Source organism: Canis lupus, chromosome 13 (assembly GCF_011100685.1).
Source record: "Canis lupus familiaris isolate Mischka breed German Shepherd chromosome 13, alternate assembly UU_Cfam_GSD_1.0, whole genome shotgun sequence".
Classification (NCBI taxonomy): domain Eukaryota; kingdom Metazoa; phylum Chordata; class Mammalia; order Carnivora; family Canidae; genus Canis; species Canis lupus.
In genome coordinates, this window is record NC_049234.1 from 19,188,629 (window position 1) to 19,210,802 (window position 22,174).

General features: G+C 36.4%; 1 protein-coding gene across 4 annotated transcripts in view; it reads right to left on the bottom strand.

Annotated features, from left to right (window-relative positions):
* Nucleotides 1–21,883, bottom strand: part of TAF2 (TATA-box binding protein associated factor 2) — a 98,425-nt gene extending 76,542 nt beyond the window's left edge. For all 4 annotated transcript variants that reach the window (XM_038555408.1, XM_038555409.1, XM_038555407.1 and 1 more), the window contains exons 1-6: nt 21,755–21,883; nt 21,234–21,288; nt 13,064–13,224; nt 3,440–3,558; nt 2,084–2,225; nt 615–846 (exon numbers count right to left, since the gene is read on the bottom strand). In XM_038555408.1, coding sequence (XP_038411336.1) covers nt 615–846; nt 2,084–2,225; nt 3,440–3,558; nt 13,064–13,224; nt 21,234–21,288; nt 21,755–21,837 — 792 coding nt within the window. In that variant the 5' untranslated portion in view covers nt 21,838–21,883. The remainder of the gene's footprint in view (nt 1–614; nt 847–2,083; nt 2,226–3,439; nt 3,559–13,063; nt 13,225–21,233; nt 21,289–21,754) is intronic.
* Nucleotides 21,884–22,174: the final 291 nt, after the last annotated feature.

Here is a 22,174-nt window from a genome sequence, read left to right on the forward strand (position 1 = left end):
GAAGTAGAAAGGGCCAATAACTAACACATCACTTCCTAAACACCAGAAGTCTCATGCTTGGGGAGGCCTAAAAGCAGTACTTGGTCTACCAATTAATATACAATTTCTGGCATGATATGGGATAGAAGAACACTGCAACAAGCCTTAATGAGAGTGTTGACTAGAATTCTAAACTCTGCTTCAGCCTTATCTTTTTTTCCTCTCTATGTGCTGAACTGAGAACAAATCTTGTTCTTTAATTTTGAAATTGCAGTATTTCAGATTCCAGAGATGGGACTGTAACATTCATAAACATATGTCAAACAAAAAAAACAACATGAGCATAAAGTAGTTACATATATGGACTCATACTAATCAAAGTACACTTGACACTCCTTTGGAACTCTAAGCTCTCTGTTGAAAAAAATCTAAAACTTTAATATATGAACATTTTGAAAGGATTTCATTCATGAATTCACATCATTAAATATATCAGATAAGGAATCCTTTTCTCTCTAGTGATATTCTGGATAATTGAAAGAAGAGTTAGGAAAAACTCAATATTTCATTACTATCCTTCCTTTTATTAGAAGTGAAAGGCTGGGAGGAGAAAGGAACATGAAGCTATGACTTACCTCGTGCATATAGGGATCTACAAGTATTTCAAAAGGTCCAATGGCCAAAGAGATATTTGATGCAGCTGTTGGAATGGTAAGCATGTAATGAAAGGTCTTCTTCCTCATATCATGGGTATAGACTGTCTCCACCAAATCTCCATTAGAAACAGCCACCATTGCGGCATCTACTGTAAATTCTAATTTCCATGTACATAATTCAGAGTATGAATCAACACATGGGAACCAAAATCTAGAAAAAAATATCACCAGCATTAAAAATATAGTGAAAATGTAACCTACATTGTTTCCCTTACTTATAAGTTATTCTAACATTTGTAGAATATGCGCAAAAAGAAATTTCAGGTATTTCCCTAGTGAGCTTTTCACTGTGTAACTTGAAAGAATCTAATTAAAGATAGAAATTTCCTCCAAATATTATTTGGCAATATTAAGAAAATATATCATATGATGCTGCCAGTTCAAATCCTTAAAAAAGAGATAATTCCTAGCTTTGAATTTTTAAATTAAAAATTATTTTCACTTGCAATATTCACATTAGTCAGTTTTTATGTAGTATTCATTTCTGGAAACTAAAAAAGCTTATAGTAAAGTTTTAAAAAACACAATATTCAGAATCTAATCCCAAATTGTTTTTGGAGATTAGATGGGATGCACTGTATAAATCCAAATAATGCTAGTAAAGCCAGACATAAAATTTCTATTCCCCTTTCTATCAAGATCAGATTTTACTACCTGCTAGAGTATGTATCTGATATTGCAACACAAAGAAGTCTAAGACATCATCCCTGACTTGAAGGAGTTAATAATCTGAGGATCACTAAAAACAATCTGAAGAGAATGCACATAATTCAGTAACATACAGTGAGCTATTGAGCTTTGAACACAAACTACAATTATACACAACAATGAAAGTAAATCTTAACTACCATAGTGTTGAACAGAAAAAGACAGATATCAAGAGCATAATGCAGACACTTCCATTTATATAAAGTTCAAAAGCAGGTGTCAAGCTATGCTATTTTAGAAATCAGAATAGTGGTTAACCTTGGGCAGGAGGACATTAGGTGGGCAAGTAGTGAATTGAAGTGGGTATGAGGGGGGATCTACAATGCTGGTAATGTTCTTTTTCTTGATTTGAATGTGAATTACACAGGTTTGTTCACTAATTTCACTAGTGAAAATTCACTATTATTTACAATTTGTATAATTTTCTGTATGTTATTTTACATCAGTATAAAGTTAAAAAATAAAGAATTGAGATGATTTTAGAACAGTCTCTTTTTTGAGAAGGAAAGAGAAAAGGGAAGACAGAACTAAGAGGAACGACTAGCGGAAAAGATTCAGAAGAGGTAAATTTGAGGATCAAATTCATACTTCCCATTTTACACTAAACATATGTATTGTGTATACACAGAAAAAATGCAACTGAAAAAGGAAATTAACTGAAATATATAAGAGTAATCTACCTTGTGGAATTTTGATACCCACAAGAGAAAACATGAGCACCTCTCTCTGCCATACTTCCCTCAACACTGGGTACCACAAAATGAAGACCTCCTTTTGGCTGATCCAAAGAAAAATTGATGTGTATCTTTAGGACCTTTAATTCTGCAACAAATAAATATATACATACATTGATATGTAAATATATAATTAAGTAACAGCAGTCTATATAATAAGGGCAAAGACTTACACTAAACATAAAATGGGAATCGAATCAGTTTTATGCGAAAAACTACACTACTTACCCTAGTTTAGGCTCTCACCTTCTCTCCACCTAAACTAACTCAAGAGCCCGCCTCTACTGATGTCCTTACTTCCACTCAATTCTAGCACTGCTAGCTGCATTCTCCCAAAATATGGCTCAGGTCATGCCATATCCTCATCTCAACATTTCTGATAATGTTATACTGCCTAAAGAAAAAAGTTCAAAACTAAATCCAATGCAAAACTTGAAAAATAAGGACCTAAAAAGCCCCCCAGATTATTAACCCTAGTTGACTTTGGGGAGTAGAAGTAGGGGGTGAGTAGGAAAAGCTACCTGGGAATTTACATAATCCATTATTTATTATATTATCTTTGATATCTACCTAACGCATATATGTTGCTTTCATAAAATTAAAAGGTTTCTTTTTAATTTCCCTCAAAGCACTACAACCATACGAGCTCCAATTTCTGAACACGAAACGATAGCCGTCTAATTGGGCAACCCCCCTCAAGAAACCCCTGGCCAAACATACAAACTATTAAAAAGAAAAAAGTTTACTTCTTCATCTGGTTATAGGCTAAATAAAAGAGGTAAGTTATATATAGTAATTATAATAGCTGTGACTTTATACAAAAGAAAATGATTTAGATATAATAAGAGTGTGCTCAAAAGTGCAGACCACAGAACCCTATGTTCTAGCATTGACTCAACTACTTATCAGTGACCTTCAATAGTTCACTCACTGTCTGGACTTCAGATTACTCTTCTGTAAAAGGAAGGAATTGAACCAGGTGATTTTTTAGGATTCTTCCTGCTATGAAATGCTGTAATTCTAAACTGCTTTGACACTCATGCAATCTTAATTCTTGACAAATTATTCCATCCATCCAATTCTTTTTTTAACTATCAACTTTAAAAACAACAGTGAATAGGTTTTTTGTCACAGCCCTTAATTGCTATTTTCCTATTAACCAGTAATCCTTAAGAAAAAAGTTTCCAATTTCTGTATATTTCAACTTATTAATTTGTAATTATGGCATCATTAATTTTCATGTGAAAGTTCAGTCACTGAGTCTAACATGATTTTACAGTCAATATATTTTTTGTATTTTACCATCAACATGTTTCCATAACTCTGATGGAACCTTTATGCAAAGTTCTCCATTTCCTGCGTCAGGATCCACAGCACTAACTGCAGCTGCATAAGCATTGGAAAAATAATTAAGATTTCTCCTGGAAAATACAAAAAGAGCCTGTTTTAATAATAAACCAAACATTTCACCAAATATTTTCTTAAATATTTGGTAGCATTTGTTAAGTATATCATTTTATGAGAATACTTTTTAGCCAAGTAACTATTACTCTACCCACCATGACAAAACCTATTAAATTATAAATACAATGTCACATATAGTCTATTTGGCAAAGCTATGGGATTATTATGATTACCATATCCTTCATTAGTTTTGGAATGCTAAAGCCACTATACTTTCATGATAGAAGTGAGAACAATATATGTAGAATTGAAGAAATAATTATTCTTCATCAATCTGGCAAAAATTTTATTGGATTCAAGCTCTACAATCTGACAGAACTTACAATGTTTAAAACAAGTGAGAATGGGTATCAAGTCCTCAAAATGTAATACTACTTACCTTCACACCCCAGTGCCTGACAATATAAGCTTAAGGAAGGAGGGAAACTTTTGGCTGCTTCACTGTTGTATCTCCTATATGCCAGGGGGCTACTCAATCATTTAAGAGTTACTTGGCCTTATTTCCCATTAGAGGAAAACAACACACAGATGTCTTATGAAATATTAAAACGTCGTTCCCATCCAATTTCTAATTTTATTTCACAATTTATTTTTCTTATTTTAATTTTTTAAAGATTTTCATTTATTTATTCATGAGAGACACACAGAAAGAGAGAGAGGCAGAGACACAGGCAGAGGGAGAAGCAGGTTCCATGCAGGGAGCCTGACGTGGGACTCGATCCCGGGTCTCCAGGATCAGGCCCTGGGCTGAAGGCGGCGCTAAACCACTGAGCCACCCGGGCTGCCCATTACAAACAATTTACATGTGTGTGTATGTATATATATATAAAAACAGACCTCCCTCCACTTACAATGGAATTGTATCCCAGTAAACTCATAAATTGAAAATATTCTAAGTTGAAATGCATCTAATACACCTAACCTACCAAAATATCATAGCTTAGCCTAGCCTACCATAAATGTGCTCAGTACACTTACATTAGCCTCCCATGGAGCAAAATCATCTAACACAAAGCCCATCTTATAATAAAGTATTGAACATATCAGGTAATTCATTGAGTACATTCACTGTACAGACTGATTACAGGAAAAATAAAATGGGAAAAGCCATTAAAGAAAACAAAGTTATACACCCTGAACCCGACAGAGGCCATTCTCCTTCCATTTCTATCTCTCTACTAACTAGAAAGATGTAGTAACTATAGCCTTTAACTACACAACATAAGATTCTAGAAGCACTTAGACTTCTCAATAATTTCAACTATTTCTTCCTGTTAGATAAATATGTAAAATGTGTAAAAGCCACAGGACCACAATAAAAATGAACAACTCTTGTTTTCACATACCATCTATTTTTTTTTTAAAATTATTATACAGCACAAATAATTCTTTTTCCTTTGGTATATAATTCTATAAATTCTTACACATGTGTAACCACCACCACAATAAGGATGCAGAACAGGTCCATTACCCTAAACAGTCCCTTGTGCTATGATGCCTTGTGTCAAATAAATGGGAGTCATACAGAAAGCAATCTTGTGAGGCTGGCTTGTCTTACTCAGTACGCCTTTGAAATTCTTCTCAGGCATTACATGTATCAATAGTTTCTTCCTCTGCACACTGAATAGTATTCCACTGTATATAGACTGGACCTCAGATTATTTATTGTTTATTCATTCAGCCACTGAAGAACAATGTGGGTTGTTTCTAGCTTTTGGCTATCACTAATAAAACTACTATGAATAACTGTGTATTTTTAATGTGAATTTAATTTTCATTTTTGTAGTACAAATACCCAAGAGTGGGACTGCTGAATCAGATGGTAAGATACGTTTAGCTTTATAAGAATATGCCAAACTGTTTTCCAGAATGGTTATACCATTCCACATTCCCAAGTGCCAGTTACTCCACATTCTTGCCAGTGCTTAGTTAACATACCATCTAATTTTAAAGGCTACTCTGTACATCCATAGACTAAAATTTCTTTTTAATAAAATTTCAGAAACATGAAAGATAGCTGAAGAAACCTGTAATTTCCTCCCAGTTTTCTGTAAAATTAAAAAAATAAAAGACAATCATTACATAAAAAGCCAAATTTAAACATTACCTATTAGGCCACTCAGTTTTTTTATGGGAAATTATTCTCACTTAATCTCCTCATTTCCTGAGAAGAGGTAAAGTGGTCCAAATAAAATGGTGAGTCATTGTAAGTGGAATCTACTGGAAAGTCAGTTTTGAGGAACAATCTTCTCATGGTTTGGATTTCAGTGTTTCTTTTCATAATATGAATCAAATCTGTCTCTTTTCAGAATAACCTTATTAAAGCCAAAAATCACAGGGCAAGATTATAGTGTTTTCAATTTTCAGAATAATAATGACTGCAAAATATTAGTATGTCCTTGCCCTATAACCACCACTATCCTCAACTTTCAGTTCCCAATCCCCATCCCCTCCCTCAAAGCTTAAAGAAACAAGTAATGTTGTATGATACTGAAAAACTAGTAAATTAAAGGTAATCAAAAGAATTTTCTCCAAAAACCTATTATAAACATTTATATTGAAATAATTTGGTAATTCTTTGTCAATAACATATACTTCTTAAAACTATGGGTGCAGATTTTACAAAACTGAGGATTCAATTATTTGTGAACTTTTTCTCTATTTAAAAAAAAAATCATGGAAGTACAATACACATCAGAAAAATATATATGCTCTAAATATACAGCTTAACAAATTTTCACAGAACAAAAGCAGCCAGTATGCAGAGCAAAAACATAACTTTACCAGTCTCTCAGAAGCCCAGCCCTCCTATAATCACTAATCAAGCCCCACCCCCCACCACCAAGTGTGTCATTCTGACAACTAAAGTAACAGATTAACAACTTAATAGACATTTTCTTGTGTTGGACTTCTTTTACTTAATGTCATATCTGTGAGATCCAGACATATTACTGCATATAGCTATTGGTCATTCATTCTTGTTACTGTTTAGAATTCCAATGGTGTGAAAACATATCACAATCTATCTCTACCACTGATGAGTCTTCAGGTAATTTCCAGTTTTGACTATTACAAATGCTACTGTGAACATTTCTGTACACATTTTTTTGGTGAACATATGAACACATTTTTATTGAGTACATACCTACAAATAAGACCTACATTAATCAGAGTATGCATATATTCAACTCAATTTACATTTCTATTAGCCGTGTTTGAAAGCTCTAGTTACTCTACATTCATGTCAATACTTGGTTTCTCTTGTCTTTGGTTTTGATAGTTTGCACACAGGAAAAAAAAAGAAAGAAAAGCCAGCAGGAAAAGCCATTTTCCAAAAATGAAACCAATTCTCAAGTTAATAAAGACTACTTCTTAAAAATAATCAAAACAATATTTGATATGATAGTGTGAAGTAAGGTTGCTTGGAGAAAACTGTACCTGAACAGGTTTTTCTATGAAAAAGTCTAGGGCATTTCACTCAAGCTCAAACTTGAATGAACTACTCAAAGTAGCCAATTGTCTAAAATTAACAACACAGAAAACAATATGTCAGTCAGAATACAGAAAAAAGGGAACCCTCTTAACTGTTGGTGGAATGCAAGCTGGTGCAGCTACTCTGGAAGACAGTATAAAGGTGCCTCAAAAAGTTAAAAATAGAACTATCCTATGATCCCGCAATTGCACTACTAGATTTGAAGGGGTATATGCACCCCAATACTTATAGCAGCATAATCAACAATAGCCAAATTATGGAAAGAGTCCAAGTGTCCATCAGCTGATGAAGGGATAAAGATGTAGTAGATATATATAGATAGATAAATAGATATCTATATATATAAAGAAAAAGAATGAAATCTTGCCATTTACAACAACATGGATGGAGTTAGAGCATATTATGGTAAGTGAAATAAGTCACAGAAAGACAAATACTGGATGATTTCACTCTTATGTGGAATTCAGGAAACAAAACAGATGAATATATGGGAACGGGAGAAAAAACAGAATAAGAGGGAAGCAAACGGTAAGAGACCTAAAAACAGAACATTAACTGAGGGTTGATGGAGGGAGGTGTGTGGGGGAATGGGCTAAATGGGTGTTCAGTATTAAGGAGGGCACTTGTTATGACGAGCACTGGGTGTTCTATGCAAGTGATGAATCACTAAATGCTATTCTTGAAATCAATATTACACTATATGTTATTTAAATAAACATTTGAAGAAAAAAATCGAATCAAAACAAAACAAAGCAGCCGTGTGGTGAAAGGCTAATGTATTTCAAGCTACATAAATACTGAATACAGATAAAGACAAAATGACTCTACTGCTATGCATCTATCAATTAATCCAAAAAGGAAGGACTATTTCTAATTTCAGGGCTACTTCATTTAAGAAAAAACAATGCCAAGCCAGAGAATATTCAGAGGGTGGGAATGCTAACAAATTTGGGAAGGGTTGGAAGTATTAAGATTCTGTAGACTAGAAAAGAGAAAATTTAGAGGAAAACAATATTTAATTAGGATATAATAATATTTAAACGGATAAGTTTGTGAATATTCTACCAAAACAAACTATAGTCTGATGTAATAAAGAACTTGCTAGCATTCAAAAATAATGAAAAGAGTGCTTTAAAATATAGTGAGCTCTCCAGAGCTAGAAGCATTCAAGCAGAAGGTGAAGTAGTATAGGAAAAATACTTAAAGTTCTGACTAAATGAACTTCAATGTTCCTCTAACTACCACAACTTGATCCCAAGCAGTACTACTAAGAACAGGCAGTGAGGCACTGTGGTTGAGTTAAAATATACAACTATCTTAATACAAAGCTTACTTAACCATAATCAGAAGCAGGAATCACCTATTTCTACTCTGTGAATATTAGTAAAATAACAACATTTAAAATCTCTATGTAGTAGAAGCCTGTATTAAAATAAAGAATCTACAAAATCTTTTTTAAAAAATAGCAAAAAATAAAATTAAAAAATAACAATTAAGAAAAAAATCAACTCCAATTACTCTAAAAATCATTCTAATCACTCAACAGTTACTTCATTTATATCTCTAGAGTGGTCATTTCTACTGCCATTCCCTGCCAAAATGAACATAGCAGACAGGAATCAAACTGATTCTTGGAACCTGGAACACTGAAGTTTTTCAAGCAAAATAAAAAGTATCTTCTCAAAGTGGCAAAGCCTATCTAGGGAAGAAAAAGAAACAAAGGAAAGAGATGTCAACTACTATAGTCCACAGAAACAGCTTCTCTGGCAAAGTTTATATTTATTTTACTCTAAGAAGAGACAATACAGCAAAAAATAAAAAAAAAAAAAATTAAAAAAAAAAAAAAAGAGGACAAAAGTGAACCAAAAAGCCATAGATCTTGCATGGCAAACTATACTTTATCAACAATATATAAGATTCAAACATAAGATTTAGAGAAAGTGCTGTAATTATTTTACTGGCAGACAGTAAGCCGAGAGAGAGAGAGAGAGAGAGAGAAATCAAGCATGTGCCTTATCGATGTTACCTAATAGGATTTTTAATTGCTAGCACAGGTAACTAACAGTTCAGCTAACATTTAGTTGGGTAAAATAGGTAGAAATGTCTTTCAGTTTCTTATCTAAATGTTTCCCTTCCTTACATTCCCCCTACAGTTCAAAGGTACTGAATTTCAACCAAGGTAAGCACACTTTTTCCATTAAAAATAGGAGGGCCTGGCTGGCACCTTAACTTTAAAACAAAGAAGAAAATATGAAGAAGTAGTGTATTACTTATTTGGATGTTAGGGCATTCTTGTAGATACTAAAGATCAAATTTTATCACAGAATTTAATTTTCAATTTCAAACTGCTATACCCAATTTGTTTCAGCTTTAGTGTGAAGTTTATTGGTTTACAAAAGAAAGTGACTTTAGAAACAACAGTAAGAGAAGTATCTAGGGACACACTAAAGACCTTAACTATCTGCCTTTCCCAAAGTTCTCTAAAAATAATGTCATCTAGGACAGACATTTTTCACCTCTAACTTCTAAGGAAAGCAGTATTTCTTCTGGATAATTGGTATGCTTCTATCTTGTGTCTTATCAATTGTATAAAAACGATAGTGTAAAAAACAAAAAACAAAAAACGATAGTGTTTCTCTTTGGTATGGCAACCAGAAACACCAAACCTAAATCTACAGTTTTCTTATAGTTCTTAACAGCATGTGCCCACTCTCCCATGCTTTTTTTTAATCTTCATGCTAATTTGATTAGCTACTTTTTAAAAGTGTTGTCTAACAAAATTCTAAAACTAATCTCAAATCCTTTTTTTCCTTTTTTTTAGAACATCTTAAATTTTTAATCCTTTCTTTACAGGTTACCTAGACCGCTTTTGATTAAGAAAACTGTAGAAAGTTAGTAACTGCCACAAGCAAACACCAGGGGTCTCCGCTCACGCTCGCTGGAATCCGTGGTGGCAGAGTTTAGTCCACAGGTCGCTTCTCCCCGTATTTCTTTGTAAACTCTTCAGCATTCTTACAGAATTTTTTATGGTCCTTAAGAGTATTCTTCAGCTAGGTCAGCCCGAAGTGGGTGCTTGGGCTGGGGGTCGTTCACCAGTGCTATGAGGAACTGGATTACTTGGTCGGTTTTGGTTGCTGGCTTCCAGTTTTCAGCACTAATTACTGGCAGACAGACCTGCCCCTTTTCATCAATGTTCCGGTGATAGATCTCTGTTTTAAATATGATCTTCAGGGATCCCTGGGTGGCGCAGCGGTTTGGCACCTGCCTTTGGCCCAGGGCGCGATCCTGGAGACCCGGGATCGAGTCCCATGTCGGGCTCCCGGTGCATGGAGCCTGCTTCTCCCTCTGCCTATGTCTCTGCCTCTCTCTCTCTCTGTGACTATCATAAATAAATAATAATAATAATAAATTTAAAAATAAATAAAGAAATAAATAAATATGATCTTCAGTGGTTTGAATGGGTACTCTGCTGGAAAGTTGATTTTGATTCTGAAGGCCCCCTTATCATATGGAGGGTTGTCAGGAACAATAAGCCCTTGCCAAGTCAATAAATTAGCTTCATCAACCTGGATGTTACGGAAGTTTTTCATTCCACATTTGCGGATTTCTTCAAGCTCCTTCATCAGCCTCCTGCTGGCCGCCATCTTGGATCTCAAATCCTTTTTTTTTTTTAACAAATCAAATAAAAACCAGCAAAAAATAACTAATGTTCTCTCTCTTAAAAAGCAATCAAAATTCTAGAGCTTGGTAGTAAAGCAGGGGTAGTGAGCAAGGATTTGCTAAGTGATCATGGCTAACAGAGCTCTGGTTCTAACTGAAAAGATTATATTCTTTCTTTCTCAATTTCCTAACCTAACCTTTGAAAAGATTCCCCTTTACAACTTCCTCTTTCCTTTCTTTACAATGCTATAAGTGATGAAGATCTTCCCTATCACTACAGAAAAATTTTAGGGGATATAATGACCTCAAAACAAACATGGCAAGAGTAAAGCTGGCTTCCTCAACAGATGTAGAGTCCATTGTTCCTGTCATTGCACCATCACAGATTATATTCTCTGAGACCTGAGCAGCAACAACTGGTACAGCAGATGTGTAAACACTGTTTTGTTACTGGCAGATGGAGAGGCTTCTTACCCTGTTATCAAATGCATAGTTCTAGTGTTAACTGGGTAGTTCTCTGGACTCTAGGAAGGCAATGGCATCCCTACCCTTTTACAGGTTCCTTTTCCATTCATTAGTGGTGTATATTTGCTACTTCAAAGACAGGTCTTTCTTTTTTTTTTCTGAGGGAAAAAAGATGCAAATGATTTCATAATAAGTGTTTTCATGTAAGTTCTACAAGTGTGGCTGAAAAAGCAATGTAATTTCAACAACTCCTCTTTATCAAATGGGAATTTATGGGAGCGATTCAGAGATTCCCTGAATTTTTCCAACAGCATTCCCTTTTTTCTTCTCTAAGTCTGAAAGATTCTGAACCAACGATAATTCAAACCAAATAAAATGTCTAAAGATAAGCCTCCTTTCTCAACCCTTCTAATCCCTTAAGGTGATGTTCTTAGGCATTAGCCTCAGTCAGAATCACCTGGCACACTAGTTAAAACATAAATTGCAGGACTATATATATCCCGAGTTTCTGATTCAGCAGATCTAAGCCAAAGCATGGGAATCTGCATTTGTCTTTTTTTTTTTCTTTCAAGATTTTATTTAAATTCTAGTTAGTTAACATATACTGCGGTATTAGTTTCAGGAGAATTTAGTGTCATCACTTGCATGTCATCACTTGCAAGTGCTCACTACAACACGTGTCCCCTTAACATCCCACCCCGCCACCACCTCCCCTCTAGCAACCCCTCAGTTTGTTTCCTATTGTTAAGAGTCTTTGATGGCTTGCCTTCCCCTCTGTTTTTAGCTAATTTTTTTTCTAACAAGTTTCCAGGTGATGCTGATGCTGCCTGTCTGGAAATCACACTTTGAGAATTGCTGCCTTATGGCATCCAGACAAGCTAATATACCATCTCGACTAAAAACAAGTTATAATGAAATTTTGGCAATGCACCCCAAAATAGCGAATCATGATACAATCCAAATCTAATCTTTGGAAAGACAAGTGCCCTCAAATGTGGCTGACAGTACTTAAATTAATACAAATGTTACTGGGCACACTCAAGTAATACTAAGAAAAGCCTTAAAAATAATAAGTAATCCCATTTGCCCAAGGAAATAATTCAAAGAAGAATAAACTTATCTGTGCCAAAATATTCACTCAACATTACTTATGACATCAAAAGCTGGAAATTATACAAATGCCAAACAACTCGAAACAATCATGCAAACTGCAGACTACTAAGTAAATGGGATATTACCTGACCATAAAAATGATAGAAAGTGAAGCATATCATACGTGGTAGAGACAAAATATTTAAATGAAAAAAAACCAAAAAACTGATCACAACATGTTTACTAAAAAAACAAAAAAACAAAACAAAAAAGAAAACAGACGTAACCTCAATAGGTTCAGTATTTAAAGTGAAGGAAAGAGATATTTAAGACACAGTATTTTTGCATGATATTCTAAAGCAGTCAAAATATTTTATAAATATTTTAAAGTAGTCTCTGGTCTACGGATTATAGCAACCACCCGGCCTACTGAAGATCACATGTAATATTTATGAAGTATTTTTTTAAAAGACATTAAAAGTAGGAAAATGGTGAAAAAAATTATTTAAAATTCTCAGGTAATACTTCTTTAAAACTAGTTTGAAGAAAGGAAACTTCGTTTCCTTTGTTGGGCAGAGCTAGTAAAATTTCTTGAACCAAGTGTGCAGAGTGGTAAGAGAAATTACAATTAGGAAAAAAATTGGGATTCAGAGTCCAATAATAATCTAAGAAAAATCTGTTAAAAAATTAATCCAATAATATGGGGAACATATAGCTATTAGAAATATTAACTTTTAAAGTACAAAACTTACTGTTTTGATTCATTGTGACAGACTTCCAAAGTTGGGTCATTATAAATAAAAGCAGCTTCTAAATCATTGATCCTTACTCGGTATATTCTACACTGTTTGCTGTTCAACTTGATTCTATTCAAGTTTGCAACTGTTGGAAATATAGTCAGTTCCACGAATCCCTGCAAAGATAAAGAATAATAACTTCATTATAATTAAGATTGGTAGGTTTTAGAAAATATGTATTTTTATTTCTACTACTTATATTTACATACATAATTATTTCTACCATTTATACTACACTTCAGAGACAGAATCCCAAATAGCTACATACACATAAGAGCTCTCCAAGTATCTTCATTTCAAACATTATTGTCCTAATGAATGAACAAGTGTGAATTATGTATACTTTAACTTCTTGGTAATTCATATTCACTATCAGTGAAAATGAGACCTTCTGCTAGAAGAAAAGTAAAAGGACTCACTATTCTCAAATACAAGAATTTCTAGACAGACTGGAACTCAAACAGGGAAGAAAGAAGAAAAAAAAAAATAATAGAGCAGAAAGAGAACCAAAACCAGGTTGGTGAGTGAAAGAACATGGCCCTCCAAAATGAGAATCAAATGGGAAAGATGGGCCAACTGAACACATCATATAAGTTCAGTGATTTTACTCTCATGGGTAAAAACCTGATGTACTCCAATGTGAAATATGAGAAGTCATGCATGAAGCAGCAGCATTTCAGGGGCTGCAGAGTAAGCAGGAAAATTTCAGAAGCTGCAATGGGAATAGCTAAGATGAAATGTGGCAGCAACCATAGGGAACTAAAGTATAATAATTATAATGGCTATTATTTAGTGAGCACTACTATATGCCAGACACTATGCTGGATACTTTCCTATGTTCCCTCTAATCCCACTAACAACTGAAAAAAGTATTTATACTCTTCATAAATAAGTTAACGAAGTTAAGAAAATTAGTAATTAGTAAGTGGAGAACTGACATTCAAACCCACATCTAAATGACTCCAATGGAGTCCTATTGTGCTATTTTTAGTACAAGGCTTTAAGTAATATCCAAGAATTTTTTTATAACATTCAGCACAACTGCTCAAAAGTCTAGATATTCTGCAGCCCCATTCCCTCTAATTCTCAAATATGAAGAGCTATACATCCTTAAATTATACACCTACACAGACCTACATGATAGCAAATGAGAAAAGAAAGAGAAGCCAAAATGCTGATGAAAGTTGTTTAAAGGTGTAAACTATTAGCAATTGAACAAGAAAAGACCAAAATTCTCTTAATTAGCCTATCAGCAATCCAATGACCAATTCATATAAACAAACTTAGATTAGCTCAAAGACAGCAAACAGAATCAAGACAACAGCAAACTTGAACTATAATAGAAAAGATTATGGTAAGTGCTTTAAGTCAATAGTTAACTACATGAGTGGGACATAAGAACAGGATTTGGCTTTCTAGACTAAGGTTAACAATGACAGAACAGTGAATGAAGTGTGGTATTTCATGAAGATAGGGAAAACCCAGTCTCCTTAAATCATCAGGTCTCTGACACCACCTAGAGCCCTAACCTATACTTGACTCCAACATTCAGATCCATTAACTTCCACAAGCCTCCAGTCCTGGTCATCTCTGACCACTGGCACTACTGCAAGGCCCCCTGGTCACCTAAGCTCTCATCCAAGTCTCTTCTCCTTTTTGCTCCTTGTTCCCTCCCAACCACTTGACAGCTGACCATCTTCCTATACTGTTCTAAACAACCTCCCCTGCACCATTCAACTTTTTCAAGAACTCCTCTACCTTCTACCCTTAGATAAAATATATCTTGAATCCCTTTGACAAGAATTACTTATTCTTTCATTCAGTATAAATTATGGGAGGGGAAAACAATTATGGGAGACTTCCTGGTATCAATTGCTACTCTAGATCATTCATAGCATTTTAGATAGCATATGCTATAAGAGCCAGGCAATATAATGTCCTCATTAAATGAATGTTTTCTGGAGGTAAACTGCCTGCATTCAAATCCAAACTCTACCACTTAATGACTGTATGATCTTGGGTTAGTTACTCTACTTTTCTTTTCCTCATCTGTAAAGCAGAATAATGACACTACCTCCCGTTTGGTGATATGACAACCGAGCACTTCAATATATAGAAAATCATAGTGGACATCTAATAAATGCCTAAGAAATGTTATTATTCTTTTCCACTTCTTTTCCTTAGTGTTCATGCCATACAGGTCCGCCACCCGCTATTTCTCTTCATCAGTATCTTCCAAATTCCCCAACATTCATTGAAGGTCATACTCTTCATTTCTAACCCACCTTTTGCCCTCCTGCTACATATAACTATTTTTCCCTACTGTTCAAAACTGACCCTTCCACTGGTCCATTGGAGGCCATACTCGACAGTATCCTCAAAAATCCCACTCTATTAATTATCCTCTCCTATAATTATAATACCTCCTTCCTACAGGATTTTTTCCTGTGCCTATAAACCATGTTCAAAACTCACATATCATTCCTTAAACCTTGGTATCTATGTCACATTCAAATGAATTAATTTTTGCCCTCTTCCTGGAGGTATCTCATATCTTGCTTCTGAAATGATAATTCCTGGGGTCCCAAAACCTTACCACAGTCTACTAATCATACTGGAAGTCTTCAGAGGTCAAATACTAAAGGGAGTAACAGCCCACGGCTATTTCAGCTTATTTTCCCAGCCCCAGAACATATAGTATATATTTTAGTAACTGACAAATCCCTATACTTGTTCTCTAACCAGCACAGCAAGGACTATTATGGAAGGGCTAAGATAATAAATCAAAGCAACTTAACACCCCTTGGGGAACTGCAGAGATTAGTGCCAACAGATATTTCAAAGATGCCTACTACATCTTCATTTAATTCAAGTATTTGGCCAATACAAAAGTCAAGGAGGTTTTAGAATTATCACAAACCTGCCAATCACAACCACAGTTTCAGATGTAGTATTTCTACTGCAGCAAAGCAGCACAGCTCTTGGTTAACTAATACTGCAACTAATTATCAAGCAAATACCTTTTGCTTCCAATTCTTATCAGAAACACACACACACACACACACACACGTTGCCTTCAAAAGAGCAGAACCCCTTCACATTCATGTAATAACTAAAAGCTATATCAACTCTCCTACTCAAAACAGTCCAAAAGTCCCTTGATTCCAAGATAGCCCATAAAGAATTATATTAGTATGTTATATTGACAACATTATGCTAACTGCACTGGTAAGAAACAAGTTCTCCAAAAGCTTTAATAAAATCACATGAAAGTTCAGGGGCTTATCACATAAATAAAGCTTCTCAGGTTCCAGTATTCTAAGGCATATAGAAATATACATTTCAAATGAAGGATAAGTTGCTTCATTTTGTACTACCCACCAAGGTAGAGAGAAAGAGGAAGAGACACAAAACTTGGTGGGCTTCTTTGAATTCTAGAGGCAATATATACATTTGGGCATACCACTTACCAGGTAACCTATTAAGTTGTCAGCTTTGAGAGGGGTCTAGACTAAAAAGTTCTACAGCAGATCCAGGCTGTAGTTCAAGCTGCCCTGCCACTTGGGTCTTATGACTCAGCAGATCCAATGGCAATTGGAAATGTCCATGGCAGACAGATGCTCTACAGAATCTGGCTTTTTCTGATAGAATGACAGTGCAAATTCCTGAGGTTTGAGAGGAAGGCCACAAATTCTTCTGTCAGCAACTATATTCCATTTGCAAAGCAACTACTGGTTTGCTACTAGACCCTTCAGTAGGAACTCAATACATGACCATGGGACTCTCAAAGACTGTTCCCTGAAATGACCATGATGAAAAGAAGAGTAATATAAAGCTCTAAAAAATAAAACTGGGCATGTACAGCATTTTTCCACTTTAAGGTGGAGATAACACATCTAAGCCAGGCCCAAGCACATTCGTAAAGCACAGGCAACAGCACGAGCAGGTGTTCAGAATCTAGTAAAACTTCCTCTCACTGCTTCTCTACCTCTCCCTCAATCTATCCCTATGGTATCATGGAGAGTTCCCTATACTGTTAACAGGACAAAGCACAAGACTGAATTATGACTAAGTGCACAGGATGCTACCACCAGCTGGAACTGGATGGGAGTTGCCATTAGAATGTCACTGAAATGTGGCCCTGAAAGAGGTAGGAAGAAAGTCCTACAGATGACAAAACATTGGGAAATACACATCTGGCTGTACATTCTTTGTAGAAATAGAGATGTCCTGAAGTATACAACTACACTGACACATGGGCAACTGCTAATGGGTTAATTAGGAACTTGATAAGAAATAAATTAAAAGGAAGATGGTAAGAGAAGTGTACAGATGGATTTCTCAGAGCAGGTACAATGTGAAAATACCCATGTTGTTATCACATAAATGATCATCAGAGGACATAACCGCAGAAAAGACCCTCAAAAATAAACTGGCAAGGTGAAGTAGAGATCAGACTCTTTCCCTTGTCATTCTACTCAACATACAAAGTGGTCACAGTGGCAGAATGGAGGCTATGCATGAGCCCAACAACATGGTCCTCCCCCCACCAAGGACCATCTGGCTACCACCATTGCTAAGCGCCTACTACCAACAGCACAGGATCATACTAAACATCCAATAACGTACTTACTGGAGGGACCAGTCAGTGACTTGATAAGAGAACAACTATGAAACAGCTCACATCAAGAACATCTTTTTCCTTACAAGAGCAGACATATTCTAGATTTTCCCTCCCTAAACATAGTTACAGAAAATCTCATATATCATTGTAGTATCTCATACATGCCTCTAACTAAGGTTCAGGGAAGTGTGGTGATGGGATCTTACGCACAAAATTTACTGATTTTATCTTGTGCCCTATCATCCAGAAGCACTGGCGTGATCAACTGCTGAAGGCTCAGTTACAGCATCGAGGGACCTCCAACAGAATGCTGTTTTAACAAGTGGACAGTATATAGGGTCATCTCTCCATAGCCAAAATAGATTTGTGATGGTGAAAGTTGGAGTGACTGTTCTCACTATTGTATCGAAAAAACACTGAAGGAATTTTTGCTGTCTTTATAACCTTGGATTCAGTATGTTTGGCCAGTAGAAAAATATATCCATGAGGACACACAGTCATGGTTCCATTACATTGGAAACTAAGACTGTCCCTTGACCGCTTTCAGTTACTCATGCTACCAAACCATCAGGCACAGAAAGAGGTCATTATAGCAACAGGAAGGACAAATCCCAATTATCAAACAGGAACTCATGTTCTGCTTATACAGTAGACAACACTTACATCTGCAGTTCAAGGGAATTCATGGAATGCCTCTTAGGGCTCACTTGACTAATAGCCCCAACCAATGGAAAACTGCAACCCAGGGCAGGTCAGGACAAGCAAGGACACAGATCCTAAAGAAATGAAGATCTGGGTCAGACCAACAGAAATGTCAGCAGAAGAAAAAGGAAAAATGGAACAGGTAGAAGAACAAGGAAGCTGTGTTTAGCAACTTTGGCCTTGACACCAGCTAAAGAAAGCAGGGGCTATAGCAATTAAGTTCCACACACTCTCTTACCTACTTTTCTTTCCACTATTTTGTATGAAAGATACTGGTGGTAGCTAATACTTTCGGTAGGAATAGAGCTAAGCTGCCATATCTTCATACGAACTCATGAGGTGAGGGACTAGCAAACTCCCCAAAGGGTCAGACAGTAAATAGGCTTTGTGGGCCACACAGTCTCTGTCACAAGTACTCAACTCTGCCACTCTGGAGCATTCCAAAGTGCTCCAAAGCACTTTAGACAATGTATAAATAAATGGGTGTGGCTGGCTGTGCTCCAATAAAACCTGTGACAAAAATACGTAGTCAGCCATTGCCGACCTCTGGAATAGTCGATAAGACTTTGTTAAATTCCCTGTGTGGGACTACTAGCTTTTCATCTCAACAAAAAGCAAGAGAGGATGGTTTGGGAGCAAACAGGTGGACTGTTCTAGATATTCTCCTTTTGCCCCTCCTTCTCCACCACAGGAGTTACATTAATTGGCCACTAGCCCTTTAGCTTCCCGTTGGGGTGGTCAAATGGGAAGCTTGAGGAGAAAACTGGAGAGCAGAAGGAAAGTGAGTTCATTACATTTATCCCTCCAGGATACTTGCTGCCTAGCTGAGGGAGGCAGTAACTTCATTCTTCTACCAAAGACCACACCTTCTATAAGGTGACACTTTCCTAAAGCTACCATAGTCTACTATACTCTAGTAACTTCTGCCTTCCTATGTTCTTTCAGGTTTAGAAGTGGTAACTGTTCCTTGTTGCTAACCTAGTGTGCCTCACCATATCTTCTCTTAATCCTGTTTGTTCTAAATAGTCCTCTTACTACTTTCCCTCAATTAATCTGTATGAATATGCCATTTACTTCCTTCTAGGACCCTAACCCATACACCATCCGACCAATTTTTCTAGTGGAAAACTCCCAAATCATTCACAACTCCTTGCAAACATTCTTGTAAGAGTCATCTGCAATTCTTTCCATCTATAATTTTGGCGGGACAGAGGACGTGGAGAGGGGAAACAGCAGACAGAAAGGAGCTGCAGGTGACTCTTAGAGGTCTTCAATTAAAAAATGGCTCCATCACTTCCTAACTTTATGTCCTGAAGAAAGTTACTTAGTCTCCAGTCTTTCAGGTGCTTCAATTTTTTAAAAAAGGATTAAAACAGTATCTACTTCATGGAGTTATTGTAAAGATTTAGTGAAGTCACACATATAAAACCTTGGAAAAGTTTCATGCATAGTCTGTACTCAATAAAGGTTCACTGTAATTCAGCCAATCATGTCAATTCTATTTCTACACCATTTTCATATAGTTATCTTCATTCAAGGCTTCATCATTTCTCCCCAGGATTATTACAGCAACTTCTTAACTAAACTCTCTATTTCTCATATCTTCCCTACCCAATTAATACAACACAACACACCTAAAGTATCCTTCCATGAAGTACAAGGTAAATACAGTTGACCTCTGAACAACACAGGCTTGAACGGCACAGGCCCACTTATATGTGGATTTTCTCCCAATACAGGGTGGTACTGTAAACTTATTTTCCTTACAATTTTCTTAATAACACATTCTTTTTCTACCTTACTTCATTACAAGAATACATTCTATAATAAACAGACGAAATATGCATTAAGCAATTTTTCATGTTACTGGTAACACTTCTGGTCAACAGTAAGCTATTAGAAGCTAAGTTAGTTTCTGGGAAGTCAAAAGCTATACCCGTATATTTGACTGTGTAGGGGGTCAGGACCCCTAACCCCTACATTATTCAAGGGTCAGTTGTAATCATATGTAAGGAATATTGATAGAGAAATTCCTTAAATATGGAGATGGGACTTAGTGAACCTTTAAGGATTCTGTGATTCCTACGGTAGTTTACTTTTCTATTTCACTATACAGCCCATCTTAAGTAAACATATGCATACAGGGATAACAGTTGCGGAGGGATGTTCAGCAAAAAGACAAAACAAAACAAAAAAACACCAAAGACAGTTCACTAAGATTTTGTCTATTTAATACAGGTCTCCCTAAATTAAGTACTTAGGTAGTCATGGACTGCCCCAGAAGAGATTATAAATGCAATCTAAATATATCAAAAGGATAGGGTGGTGTTTACTAGATTCCAAACACCTCACCTAAACCTTTATAAAGCAACGACGCACCTAAACTAGGTCAGCCGTGAATCAGAAAACAAAACTGGCCTCTTAGCAGCCAAGTTAAGTCAGAGGGCGTGCTAACCTTAATTTTTTTCCACAAAAAATGTTCACTATGGGGCTTACTCTTGTTTTATGCACAATTCTAAAATGCTTGGTAATAGAGACTTCCATATTCCACGACAGATTAAACAGAATAAAATGTTAACCCAGAAACAAAATAGAGAGAGAGAGAGAGAGAGAGAGAGAGAGAGAAGGGAGATCTGAGGAGGCAGCCAGGAGAGCAGCAAGGCTATGCACCCTGAAGTCACACAGGTCTGAATTCTAAATCTTACCTATTCTTGAAACATAAGTCACCTGGAAAGAAAGTTCCTGAATATCGTAAAGGCAGAACTTGTTACTGTTTATCATCGTTGACTATACACTTACCACAACCGATTTTCTCTGGAAGTTTATGTTGTTGATGCAGACGACCTGATGGGTTGTATACGGAAAAAGAAAAAAAAAAATCCTATTATTAAACAAAAACATAATTCTACCCAAACAGAGACAAGAGGTTCTAAGCAGCTCACAATCTTATCTTCTACAATCTTGCTAATTAAGGTAATTGCAGGTTTTATCAACAGTCACAAAAACAGATTTCTTTGGAAAAAAAAAAAAAAAGCAAAACACAACACAACTAGGTACCATAAGAAAAACACTTATTGACCTGCAAGGGATATTAAAACTGAAAAAAAAAAAAAAAAAAAAAAAAGAGGGGGATATTAAATCTGTTCAACACCACTGCCACCGAAAACCATTCATAGGGTCCTACAAACAGCATTCCATGGGGGAGCGGGCTCCAGTCTCCCACTACATTTCTCAGGCCCCCTAAGGCAGCTTCGAGCAATCACAAAATAGAAGGAAAAATAAAAGCCAGAAGAAAAAAGGAAGATGAAAAAAATACTTATAATTTATACGGCCTTGGGCTTTCAAAGCCCTTGTCTCCTTTCTTCCTGTTCATTCTGGCGGGCTCTAAACCAGTAGGCGGCATGAAGCGCTCCCACCGAGCTGGGCTGCGCGGCTTCCCCGCTTCCCGGGGGGCGTCGGGGCATTACCAGCCCCCGGCACCTCTCGCTCCCCGCTCCCCCGCGCTCCCGACAGTCATGCCCCGCAGCCAGGGGTCCCTCGGCGCCCGCGACCGGCCGCGTCCGATCCGCCGCCCCCCGCTTCAAACTCGCTTCCCCGATTCGGGTCCTTTTATCCGCCTGCGACGGGCTTGTCACGAAGATGCTACGCTCAGCGACCGCCCCAGGGCCCCGTCGGCCGACATCTTGCCGGTCACCTCTGACCTGTGGCGTCAGCGGAAGTGGGGCGGCTGCGGGGGCGGG